This window comes from Coloeus monedula (genome assembly GCF_965178545.1).
Source record: "Coloeus monedula genome assembly, chromosome: 1".
Lineage (NCBI taxonomy): Eukaryota > Metazoa > Chordata > Aves > Passeriformes > Corvidae > Coloeus > Coloeus monedula.
In genome coordinates this window covers 88,433,580-88,446,732 of record NC_138781.1, presented here as the reverse complement: position 1 = coordinate 88,446,732, position 13,153 = coordinate 88,433,580, and the positions used below count along the sequence as shown (strand labels likewise).

Genomic DNA, 13,153 nt, shown 5'->3' with positions numbered 1-13,153 from the left:
GCCTGGCCTTGGAAACTGCTTGAAATGAAATTGTATTTCACTTCCTGACTTCAACTGAAAAAATTTGAACGATGCACTTGAACACAAACAGAAGTGAAATTTTCCTGTTGGTTCATAATATGAGGTCACCTTTTTATCTGTCATTAAAAATGCACAAAATAGAGTGAGGCAGTTAAAAGCTGCAGATGTGCAATTCATCTAAGTCACTCCTCACAGATTTTCATCACTTTATTCACCAGGACTTTTGTTGTGCATTTTGTATTATGAGTACTCAATATGTGAATCTGTGCTACTTAAGCTAGGTCTTGGTCTATTAGCCTTAAAACAATTCTAGTTTACCAGTATCATTTGTGAAATACATATTCACAGGATCACAGATTCCTTAGGGTTGGAAGGGACTTCTGGAGATCACTAGCCCTATGATTTTCATCTTGAGAGGTAGTCAAGGAACATCTTTCAGGCTGGTGGATGGGTGCCTCAGAGTCCCTTAACAGGGAATTGCCCACTACAGTCACTCAGCATTTCTTTTTACAGTAACCACCATGTCCTCCTGGTGTACATTCTCCTTGTTTGCCTTGCTCACAGACATCAAAAACCTCTAAAGCATCATACCTGATTTTGGTCTGAATGTTGGAGGGTGGAGGTTGGAGCCCTGCTTTTGTCCAAGGTGTCTCAAGCTCAGAGTTATCTACTGTAGGTGTATGGTTCTGGAGCCACACATCTAGCTCTGTTTCAGTCCCTCTACTACCACACAGCCTATTATCTGTGTCTTGTAATGCAGCCACTTGCCACAACAGGTCATCCACACTTTGTGCAGGTCGCAGCCTTTTCTCCAGGGGAAGTATCTGGGCATCCATTGCAAGCTACCAGCTGTACTGATGTCTCCTTCCTTACCAGTTCTGTCTGAGTGGCAGCATCAGACTTCTCACGGGCTGCCTCCGTAGACACACTGGGCTTGTCTCTGAGGTGGGTGCCCACCATTACGGCAGAGACCTGGAGCACTCAGCACTCTGGTGGGGACCTCCTGAGCACTTAGGACTTGCCTGAGGTGTGGACCTATTTGCAGAATGCAGCAGCACCCTTCCTGCATGCCCCACCTACGGAAACTTCCATGTCATTTTTGTGTCTTCTAAGCTAGATGGTCCTGCAGAATAGTCATCTGTTCCATTGTTTAATACAGCATCTTACAGGAGAAGAGATTAAGCTCTCACAAAACAGCTAAGCACATTGCTTGTAACTTGGATTAACTGCATACAGAATGAGCCACTGAAACACGAATATAGCAAAGTAATCAAATATTTCAAATGAACTACAGTAGAGCAACTTAGAATTTGTTAAAAATATTTATCCTAATTAAACCTCTTTTCAGTTAATGTTTTCTTCCTTTTGTCCACAGGACATTTCTAGCAATAGTTAGGTTATTAATTGTTTTTATTTTATCTGAAAATCTGTTACTACTGTCATGTGCATAAGTTTACTTATTTTCAGTTATGTACTTCCCATACCTGAAGGCAAATACTTGGCTGTTACCTTGGTACTTCCCTGACCATTAGGGAGAGGAAGGCTTTTTGTTTGTTTGAATAAGATGTTTTATGACCACAGTCTAAATGTGCATGAGAGTGGGAGTATGTACTGGCCTGTGCATTTATACATACACACTAAAATATTGGAAATTAGATTTTTACTTAGAAATTTACAATTCTATATTAAACCATTGAAACACAGAAAAAAGCTTTGGACTTTTGTCTTTTAGAGTATCCCTGTGCTGATATGATTTTTGCTTATTTGTAATATATTTATAGGCATAATCTAATGATGTAACAGTCTTTCCCTATTTGATTTATGGTTTCTTCTTCTTCTCCCTCTATAAACCCCAACATTTGTGGAGGTGAGTCATTCTTACACAACATGAGGCATGAACCAGAAAAATCTTGTTGTTAATCACTGGCAAAACATAGCTTATTCTCCCTAAAAAGGACACACTGGCTTTTGAACCTCCGTCCAGTCACACCACCCCTAGCTGGCAATAGTAAGTTATGCTTCCCAGTGTAGCATTGTGCTGTAGAATGTCAGGAATTGTGTATTGGATCCAGCTCATGGCAGGGTGGTACAAGAGGGGAGCCTGAGGCAGGGCTGGGTGGCTGGTCCCTTCCGGTGGCTGCTGCTGCTGCTTCCCCAGCAGCACGGAGGGACAGTGGCCAGCACCCCCCGCAGCCTCAGCGCGATCTGTGCGGTGTTTAGGAAGCGACAGCTCTTCCCACGCAGCTTTGTACTGCAGTAATTTCAAGACAACTTCTGTTGACTGCAAACATTAACATTGCTTCAGCTAGTCTCACATTCTGGTGTGAGTGTCTATCACCATAAAAAGATCCTCTATGTCTGTTTCTTGTCTGTTTTTAAATATGCAGTCGTGCAGTCATGCTGCCCGTTCCTGCTGAGCCTTACACTTAACTACTTGTAAGTACAGTACTGATATGGCTGTGAAAAAGCACTGAAAATGGCACAGGCTGTGCTCAGGAAATATGCCAGTTTAAACACATTCAATTTTACTTCACTTCTTGTGGAAATTTAATCCCTTAAGTCTTTATTCTTAAATTTCTCAATTTGATTTCTTTCTTTTTTTTATACAGGGTGAAAAAAAGATCAGATTTAATAGGTGCCTTTAAATTAGAACCTCTTTACCTGCAGCATCACCATCAGGAGTCTGGTAATTTTGTAATTAAATAAGATTATTGTTATTTTGTTTGTTCTCTGTTATGTAATGCAAAAAAAGGACTTAAGATGAAAACGGCAATCCTTAAACTACCCAAGTTGTTTAGGAGGCTGTTTCCATTTTCTGAGCACTCTAGGGAGCTAAGCTCATTAAAGTGCAAATACGTGTCTAGTGAGATTTTAGTTAGTTGAAAGCAATAGAAGGAAAGTAATTTCATAAAGCATTGTATTACTACTTTTGTATTGGGATTTCCCCAGTTTCAGACTTACCACTGATTGATTGCAGGAGTGTTGAGAAAATTCTTATGATCTTTTGGCTGTCAGATAAACGTATTATTGAGTGTTGTGTAACAAGCTCCTTAACCTGTCTTCCCCACCACATCTTTCTCCAGAATGATTTCAGGATCTGATTTGGTTTTAGAGTTCCTAAGCTCTGTGACTTTTTTTCTTAGTTATTCATGCAAGTTCTGATTCAAATTTTTCAGAAACCCATGTGAGGAGCAAACACTCCCTGAAACTACGAAGAAGGGGTGAACTGTGTTTGCTGTCTGTGCTCTGCTTTTGAGTGGTAGCTTTCTGGGATATTATGCTGTAGCCCTCATGCTCTTACACTGGCTGTAGAGAAAGGTGGTAAGAGTGGACTGACTATCTGTCTTGTACAAAATGCTCATGAAAGCTCTTCACAAAATGCTCACAAAGAACTTACAAATCTCAGGCTCTGTACAAAGCTCCTTAGTGGATTTGTGCTGGTCCTTGCACATACCTAGCAACTGCAGAGTGGTATTTGCCCTCCTGAAGCCCATTTTTACACATTTGGTTATTAACAGAGTAATTGTGAAGAAGGTCATAGCAGTGCAGTGTCAACATGTGGTGGATGTTCCATCATAACTTTCTCAACAGGCTGAATCATCTGTAGAAGGTTTTACCATATGCTAAACTGCATAATTTTCATGGAATTGCTGGTGCTCATCTGTGTACTGAAGTGTATCCTGTTATGGCTATGAACTCACTGACATTTAAATTAATACCATCCAGAATTCCACTATTCACTAAAAAGCCCTAGGAAAAATGGATTCATGTGCCTTAATCATGAACTGGTATAAACCTTGCATTTTTTTGCTTTCCTCCATTTCCAAGCAATGCAAACATAGAACAGTGCAGCAAACAGGAACATGTAGTAATTCTGGAGCTGAGGTTCACCCTCTAAAGTCTCTAATTGTTAAGAAAAGAATGTATACTTTTTTTTGCCTTTTTTACTGAAAAATACAAGTTACAGCAAATACACTTGAGGCACTATCTTTTACTTAACATACATAAAAAATATTTCTCTTCAGGAGAAGAAAATCCAGCCTTAACTAAAATGAAAATATGTTCTTGGGACAACTGACAGTGCTGATACAAAAACTTTAGGTCTTACCTAGGTTAAATAACACTTGAAGAAAATCAAATCTTTCTTAAAAACAGGTGGTTACAGTAAGGCCACCTAGTTGACCTGAAAACTTTATCACCCCAGTTGGATAAAGAGTATTTTAGCCTTCATCTTGCCTTCAGAAGGGTGATAGCATATTACGTGATCTAACACAATGATTTCAAAGAGATCAGCTGATTACTAGCAGTCTAGGAATGCTAATTTTTTTTCTATGCTCCATTCCCTTTCAATATCAATTCTCTGAAGGGTTGGACAGCGCTTTTCAAATGCAAATGCCTCTGGTTAAACTTCCAACCCACACTTATGCCTTCAATAAACACAGTCAAATTTGCTACACGAAGATGCTGCAGTACTCACTGATCCCTGTGTGATTTATGGAATGTCAGCACTCCTGGAAATATGACTTGTATGGAGGATCTTGAATTCTCCGTATCCTCAGGTCTCAGAATTCCTATTCTGGTTTACTAAGTAAATGAAGTAGTATTTCTAAATTCACTCATCTCTCACTCAAGAATTTAAATGAGCGGAAAAATATCTCTATCTGTGAGCAATTACTCTTAATAACCATATGGCAATTATATGTGTCCCCAAGGGGAGAGTCTTTATTTTGTCATTAATTATAATTTTATGTGATTTGCATCATCACACCAGGAAGATTATACTAGCTTGCCTGGCAACCCAGGATATAGGTCAAATCCTCATGGCAGTGTTAGAAGAATGCAGCTTTATACTCTATTGTGAACACCACATACACTCCCACAATGCAATTCCTCCTGGTTAAATACAGAAGTAAGACTAAGGCTTGTAATCAAGGAATCAAGGACTAATCACTGATTACATTCTGCTTCACAGCTTGTGAAAGGCGTTGTTGTGGATCATTAGACACCAGCCCCTTACAGGAGCGTAGGATTATTTATCTGTCACCAGTTGCTTTACTCTCTTTGCTACCAGTCCTGCAGCTATCAAACAGAAATGGCTGCTACAATGCAGAAGAATATGAATGTTATCAATTTACCTTGTTACCAAGCAGAGACAACCATATTCATTTCCTGAAGTTCAGGAACAGGTTAATCATTGTTGGTTGTTTTGTGGGTTTGGGGTTTTTTACCACCTGGAAACCAACATAGTAACAGGTTAAAGAAACCAATGGCCTTCTGTTACAGGGAAAGAAGGACCATGTTATTTCCTATGCTTTGGCTGTATAAATGAGAGGACATTGGCAAGAGAGCTTGTAACACAGGAAAAAGTCTTTTTTTTGTTCTTTCCTAGAAAACATAAAGGCTGAAAATTATGTAAATGCCATAGACTGGTCAAATTCAGAAGCTACAGTTCAACCTTCCAGTTGACAGTTCCAGGAGTACTTAGCATTTTCCCAAGGAATCCAAGTACATATTCTCCTTTGAAGCTTATACTCCACTGCAGAGAAATAAAGCAGAATAAGGAAGCTAAGCAGATGCTTCCTAAAGAAGTGCTTTAAATATTACGTCAGTTTAATTTCTGTCACTGACTTACAGCAAGTAACTAACTATGTTCAAGTTTCCTTTACTGTGAAATCAGTTTAATTCCTTTATTTAAAAAAAAGGTAGGTCAATCCTGACACCATGTGCTTCTATAAAGGATAACTAATAATGCCCTCTGCTTGCCTCCCTGGACTGCTCTGTGGCTTAGTCCATCTGTGTTTGTAAGGGGCTTTCACTACATCAGAAGAAAAGCCATAAAAAATTGCAGAATACTATTCTCCAAGCAGGAACAGGTCAAATTCTGAGTGAATTTTTCCAGCCACGTATTAGACATGTTGAAGAATTAGCAACAAATATATGTATGAGTATAAAAGGTATTTAAAAGTGGATTATTTTTAGAAGTGTTACCAGTACAGTAGGGTAAAGGTGATGACATTTCATAGTAGAGCATGAGTTATGAAGTGAGTCTGGGGATCCTGCAAACTGTTTAAACCAAAATTAATAATAGTTGCTTTATCTACTGCTTGTTTTCCCTACAGGAAGAAAATAAACATAGTATTTATTCTGTCATCTCCATAGTATCTGCAGTATAACAGAAAGGAAAATAGTTTCTTCTGTGAACTGTTTGTTAGTGGTATATTCTGACTAGCTAAGGAATGAAGGTTATTAAAAGCACCTTCATTTAACATGCTGCCAAGTACCCAGCTAGATATTTAGTGGTCCTGGTGACACTGATGATGCTGAATTTTGTTGCAGATGTAAAGGACAGCTAAGATGCAGCTTTTTCAATAACATTAGAATGATTCAAGTCTTTGGCTGTTGTGATGATGATGCAATGTGAACATTTTTTCTTTAATTTCCAGGTCTTGTAACAGATTATCGGGTAAGTACAGTACCAATGTAATAATTAATACTATTACTTGTATAGACTGGTATTTTTAGGACTTTTATTTTTTCATTACTATCATAAACCTCCAAACTTTATGTTTCTTTTCAAGAAGGATGCAGCTTTCTAAATTTTTAACATTCCTTGAACAGAAATTTGGGGTTGTGTTTTTTGAAAAAAAAATTGCTTAAAGGCAGAAATTGTCTTGCATGTGCAATATCTTTAGATTTAGGCAGTAGAAAGAAATTTCCTAAAGTATTGGGTTTGGGTTTTATTTTCTTTAACATAGTGAATAACACAATTAGAAAAAAAAATTTAAGGCATCTCTATTTTAATCTTTTACCATGGAAACACTGTTGTTTTGAAGTGGAAAACATACCTGTCTTTGTAGATGCTAGCCCCACAACTTTAAACAAGCCAATGTACATGAGTTTCTCAGATACTTGTTTTTCTAAAGCCCTTGAGGAGAATTTAGGATCCACAAAGAAAATTTGGTTTGCCTCATGGCCCTTTCATTCTGACTCCAACTTCCTTTGCCAATTTTAATTTGAAAATTTTGAATATTAAATGGTATTAATAAACAGGGATTAATAAACCAGGAATAGATATTTCTACTATTATTTGACCCACCTCTGGCAACTGCCCATAGGATGTGGAATGTGGTTCACTTCAAAACCATGGCAGAACGTACGTTCTGCTGTTTCACTGCAATGGTGACTTCTGACACGGGCTCTTCTCTCTGGTTGCAGCACTGGCAAATCCCCCTGGGCAGGAGGTTCCGCTCCCTGAAGCTCTGGTTTGTGCTGAGGATGTACGGGGTCAAGGGGCTGCAGGAGCACATCCGCAAGGTGACTGGGAATTGCCTTCTTGGGTACCTTTGTGGTGGGATGGCAAGGGAAAATGAGCTGGCCATCTATCTACTTTCCATGACTTCTGTACACATCAGAAAGCACAGGAAATAGTTTTAGGCAGCTCAGTTCAACAGGGGTGCTGCTCGTTTGTCCCATGTAAGGTCACAATTTCATATCATGGCAGGCTTAAAGGTGCCGTCTATTTTGTGCTTGTCTTCAGGAAAGAAAAGTCTAGGAATTTGTAATTTCTACAGTATGGTACTATAGTTCCCTCTCAAATTAAGCCAGAGCACATCCATGGTTTTGTTGTGGAAACACATGGATATTCATTTCTTCATTATATTATTGATGTGCATGCATTGATAGCATGTTTAGATTATGATTAAGGGATACAGTGACTTATCTGGCATGTCTACCTCTGCTGTTGATTTCTTTCCTGTTTAAAGTACATTTTAAAAAAATGTGTACAATTTACAGTTTGTTAATATTTTTATAAGTACTAAGTTCATTCTTGATGTAAAAAGGGGTTTTTTTTAATCACTAAAAAACGTATGTGGCGCCAGACTAAATTATATATATACTTCCTCTGTAGTGGCAAAGTCAAATTCAAGCATAGCTTTTATCTTTATGAAGTTCAGGATAACCTCTAGTGAGGGGAGATCCATGACTTGGCTCTAAATATTTACAAAAATATCCATTAGCTAAGGGCCTAGCCTAGCATACCAAACTCCCTGCAGACACACATTCCTTCCAATTGTGGTACTAAACAGAAGAATTCCTAAGAAAGGCTTTTTCCACTCTTGTAAAAACACTGTAGAAGGAAGTATCTTTTCATTTGGAAATGTTATGGGATAGACAGTACCCTCTTTGCTTCTTATTTTAATCACACTAAAGCTTTCAACTCTACAAATACCAAAACTAGATTTTTGTCTTTAATGAGGCTTTCAGAAATAAATTTTGGCAGCTGTGACAATCCTGATGTTCTTGTATCAATCATCCTTGTACCAATCTGATACATATCCTTTTGATGAAAAATTGATTTGAGGTTTGTTATTTGTTATCCCTTTATTAGTATTACCATTACCATTCCTAGTAGCATTTTCTCTCTGGTTGGATTTCTTGCGACTGCAATTATTGCAGTATGATGCTGTTTTTAAGTAGGGCTAAATCTCTCACTGGGAAAATAGAGGGTTGAAAGACTCATATCAACTGCATGGCCTTTTGTCAGGCTGGTTCCCACAGGTTGGTATTTACATTCAACAAATTCCCACTTTCCCTGTGTCCCAGGTATTTCCCGGACTGTCCAGGCAAAAGCTGCGTGTCTTCATAGAATCATAGCTGAGGACCAAGCTTTCATATTTTCTATCACAATACAGTTCAGGAAGGCTAAGCCAATGAATCTCTTCTTAAAGATACTGATTCCAAAGTAAGACCCTTGTATCTTTCCTCATTTGTAAAGGTAATTCAGACAGCTAAGATTTCCAAGGGCTTGTTGAAATGAGTGTGTTTGGTTTATATTTCATTAAGGACTAAATTGTTCTTCAGTATAAATATAAAAATAAGTTATGAAAGGGAAAGAGGGATAATTAAGTGAAGAATTTGGCTCACTGTATACATCTTCAAGCTGGAACCATTAAAGTAATTCCTCCTCATACCCCCTTGCCCACTCCCAGTGAATGCTGGTTCAGTGGGTTCCAAAGCATCTTTAAAAAAAAAAGTAATTTGTATCTCCAGCAAGCCTCTGTTGAACTTAAATTTCAAGAAATAATTGTGTTTCATTTGCTCCCTGCTCTAGCAGAGTTTAAGGTATCTCTTATGAGTTTTCAGCTATGTTGGTAAAATTATATCACTAGCTGCAAAATAAAAATTAAAAATGTGTTTAATATCCTGTACTTTTTCCTCTCCTCTCAGGAATTATCATGAGCTACAGGTAGATTGTGATGACTTTCCTTTGGTAGAGTAGTAATGAAGTATCTAAACCAGCCCAACATTGGTTTAAATTTTTAAACCTACAGACAACTTTCCAAATGAAAAATAATTCGGAATTTAGCTTCACTTGTTAACTGAACTTTAACATTGCTTATCCGCATGCCTGGCCGTGAGAAGCTGCTTTCTTTTAAACATGCTGTAGCATCTTGCAAGTAGCAGCTTTTATATTCCCATTGCTGGCCAAGGCAGTCCCAGGCAGTTCCTGGATGGTACTGTCTCCTGTGTACTTGGGACTTTTAGCTGGGTTTTAAGGGAAGCCTTGTAGGTGCCAGAAGTATTTCTGAAGCAGTATATTATGATTTGGAGATGCATTTGAGTGGGTGATAGAGTGGACACGTAGAATGAAAAGAGGCCCAGGAACAGTGGCAGAGGCAGGTATTGCAACCTTCCAGTGGAGAGCGGAGGTGCTGGAGCTGGGGAAGCAGGAAGAAGCGCGCTCTCTCCCTCTCTCTCTCCCTCTCCCTCTCTCCCTCTCTCTCTTTCTCCCTCTCTCTCTCTCTCCCTCTCTCTCTCCCCCCCCACCCCTCCCCCCCATCTCGTATTATTAAGGAGTTGCCCCGGGGAAAGGATAACAGAGTCTGGCAGAAGAGTAGAGGTTTGAAACAGTTCCTTAGGCTGGAATCTGGGGAAGGAGATGCCTATGTTTGCTCCTAAGTCATGGAAAACTCTAGGAAGATCTGTGCAGTGGTTTATAGATTTCTAGTTTGGCTTCTTTTGTGCAGCCTAGTGTTACTTACAAAGGGATTTGAGATTTTCAATAGTGGCGAGCTTCTGACATGATATAGATAGAAAAAACACTGTTTATCCTTAAGAAGCCACCCTATTTGTTGTGTGTTAGCAAGTTTCTGGGTGGAAGACCAAAGACATCTGTAACTATCTCTTCACAAACTTCTTTTCTTGAGGTGAACTGTCACTAAAATTTTATTAGTGTATTTTAAGGAAAATATGTTTGTTGTGTTTGCAGCCTTAAGGTCTACATCAAAATGACTGGATAACCACTGCAACTTGGCATTTACTTGAGGATGGCATTTAGGAACTAAAAGATTCCCAGGAGATGAGAATGTGTGACTTGGATTTAGATACAGTAATTTTTTTTGTTTTCCAAACATTCCGGTTATGCACTCTTTTTACACACATCATGTCATATTAACCTATTGCAAAGTATAGGTTTTAAAGCAGTGGTAAAGGGGAGGATAGTCATCTTTGAAGGATGTGGGGAGAGACGAATACAAATTTTGGAGGTAAGTCCCAAAGCCACAGAGGAGATGTAAAAAGAGGGCAAAACCAACAACAACAACAGTCTTCTGGACTGATGTCAACCACTCAGAGTCCGTATAAATGTGAAATCCAAATGGCCCATTTGCAAACCGCTTCACCATCTATTTATTATTCCTTTGTTGGTTTAAGCCCTCTCAAAGAGCTCAAAAGTAATTTGAGACATTTAGGAGTTAGTGTGTTTTTGTATGCAATCCCTATGAATATTCTGACTCAGCTGAATCCTCCTTAGGACCAGAAGTAATCAGTGTACTGAGGATAATGAATTCCATTAAAAATTAACAGTAGAGTCCAAGAAACTGGAACTGTAAAGAACAGCAATGCTAGAGGTAGCATTAAAACTGGAGAGTGGCACGGTCCAAGTGGCTGTTAAGAAGACTTTTGACAGCATTTTCCTTCAGTGTAGTGGGATGCAGGCTAAGGCAGGCAAAGAGGTGAAATCTATAGGAGGAAAAGTACAAAGTGATCAAGACTAGGCCAGTATGTTTATCTGCATATACACAGTAGTGTACTCTGATGCTTCAGAGAAGCTCCCTGCAATCAAAAACTATTTTAGCTCTTGAAGACTTTGCCCAGAAATTAAAATGCTTGAACATGTCAGTGCAGAAGCATTTATATTTATATTTATATTTATATTTATATTTATAATGATTTTTATTTTTATTTCTATTTATTCACAGTATATTTACAAGAATACAGATTTTTTAAAATAGAGACCACATCCTAGTGCCTTGCAAGTTTACTGCTCCTATTATTGATTATGTAAGACATTTCCCTTTATCCAGAATAACCAATTTAATAAGATCCCTTGTTTCCTTTCTCACTGCAGAAAAGCAATGGTTATTTACCTGTGATAATAGTGACACATAAAAATTCCTTACAAGCCTCTTTTTCTCAATCAGGAAAATTTCACTGTAACGACTGGGGCTGTAATTCTGTTCCTATATACCAAGATATTTCAGGACACTAACACTGTCCATGTGATTCCACTTTGAGAAGCCCACATGATGAAGGGATTGCCCAAATGGTATTTCTAGAAACAGTATGTGAGCTGGTTTGTGTATGTCCACATACACAATCATATAAATTAAATTATATGTTAAATCATATGACAACTCTAGATAAAATAATTTTGAAAAGTTAAATAATATTTGAATGCCAACTTTAGTTAATGGTGCTAGGGACACAGCTTGACACATATGTCAAAATCAAAAGTACTTGGAGATTCAAGATATCCATAGGTCAGGCTTGGTATGTACACATTCAGCAGAAAACTGAGAGCAGCCTGTCAGTCTTTTACTTCTCCTTCTTTCCTATCCTCAGTTTCGTGCCTGCAGTTTTCCAAACGGGACTTTATTTTCACAGTGTACCTGCCTGTCTTGAAAAGCTGAGGCACTAAAGTCACAAGTGTCCTCCTGTGAGTTACTGCCATGCTCATGTCCAGAGCATGGGTACAGTTTTTGGACTTAAGAGAGGCACGTTTGATACCTAAATGCCCTGCAGTTTTACAGGGCTTGAACTTCCAGGCTTAATAATATTTAACTTTACTGTTGCAGCAATCTTTGTAAGAGCAATTCAGGATAATAGCTTATGGTTCAAAGGTGCAGGGCGATGGGTAACTGTACTTAGGCAAAGCTGTACACGTGAAACTCCAGTTAAATCACCACTTTCTCTCCTTCCAGTTCTGTAAAACCTAAAACGCTTGGTGCCCCCCAGTGTCTTTACCAATTATTGCTGGCTGTTAAGACTTGCTGTGGATATAAGTATTTGCATCCAGACATGAATGCAAAATACTTCTAGAATTTTGGTTTGTGACGTAACTAAAAATTTTCTATTTTCCCTTGCTTTTATTTCTTTCAAATTCCTGAAAAATCATTTAGTTCAAAAACTGGACGTAAGTACATGCTATAAAATGCACGGCTTGGGTCTGGAGTTTTCTTGTACAAAATTCTCACAGTAAGCCAAATCTTAAATGTTTGTTTTATTCAGTTCTTACCCAGATAAATTTGGATGAAATTTAGCTGGTGATTACATTCAGCTGGACAGATGTGAAATTCTTATCTCATTGAACATGATTTGTTTTATGGATTTGATTTCCAAGACACGGTACATGCAGTGCAGAATTTTGCAGAGCTGTGTAAAAGACATGTTTGGTTAAAGCTACAGAACGTGAGCACAGGAGGAGACAGTAAACAACCATTACAACACCTGTGCCTATTTCACATATGTTTTTCATGCACTTATTGTGCATACAAGTATCTGTATGTATGCAGATACTTCTGGTTGGATTTCACAGCTGTAAATTCATGCTCTTCATATTAGCAGAACATTCAAACGCCTTGGAAGGGATTGGACATTTTACTGGTCTCATTCCTGACTCAAAGAGCTTTCAGGCTAATTTTAGAGGGAGATGATAAATGGATGTAACAAACAGCAGAGCGGAAGTGGTAACAACAGGAAAACTGGCTGGTTGCATAGGGTACCAGTAAGCGCAATATGAAGGTTTGAAGCAATGTTTTGATTCAATCTAAACTATGTTTTTCTATTTTAA

The 13,153-nt window shown here is 38.4% G+C and overlaps 1 protein-coding gene across 1 annotated transcript in view; it reads left to right on the top strand.

Annotated features, from left to right (window-relative positions):
- Window positions 1-13,153, top strand: part of LOC309572925 (uncharacterized protein) — a gene marked incomplete at both ends in the record, with an annotated part of 58,552 nt that overhangs the window by 29,612 nt on the left and 15,787 nt on the right. Inside the window, 3 exons of the mRNA XM_082281476.1 lie at window positions 2,631-2,707; window positions 6,465-6,484; window positions 7,237-7,335. Of these exons, the coding sequence (XP_082137602.1) occupies window positions 2,631-2,707; window positions 6,465-6,484; window positions 7,237-7,335 (196 nt within the window). The remainder of the gene's footprint in view (window positions 1-2,630; window positions 2,708-6,464; window positions 6,485-7,236; window positions 7,336-13,153) is intronic.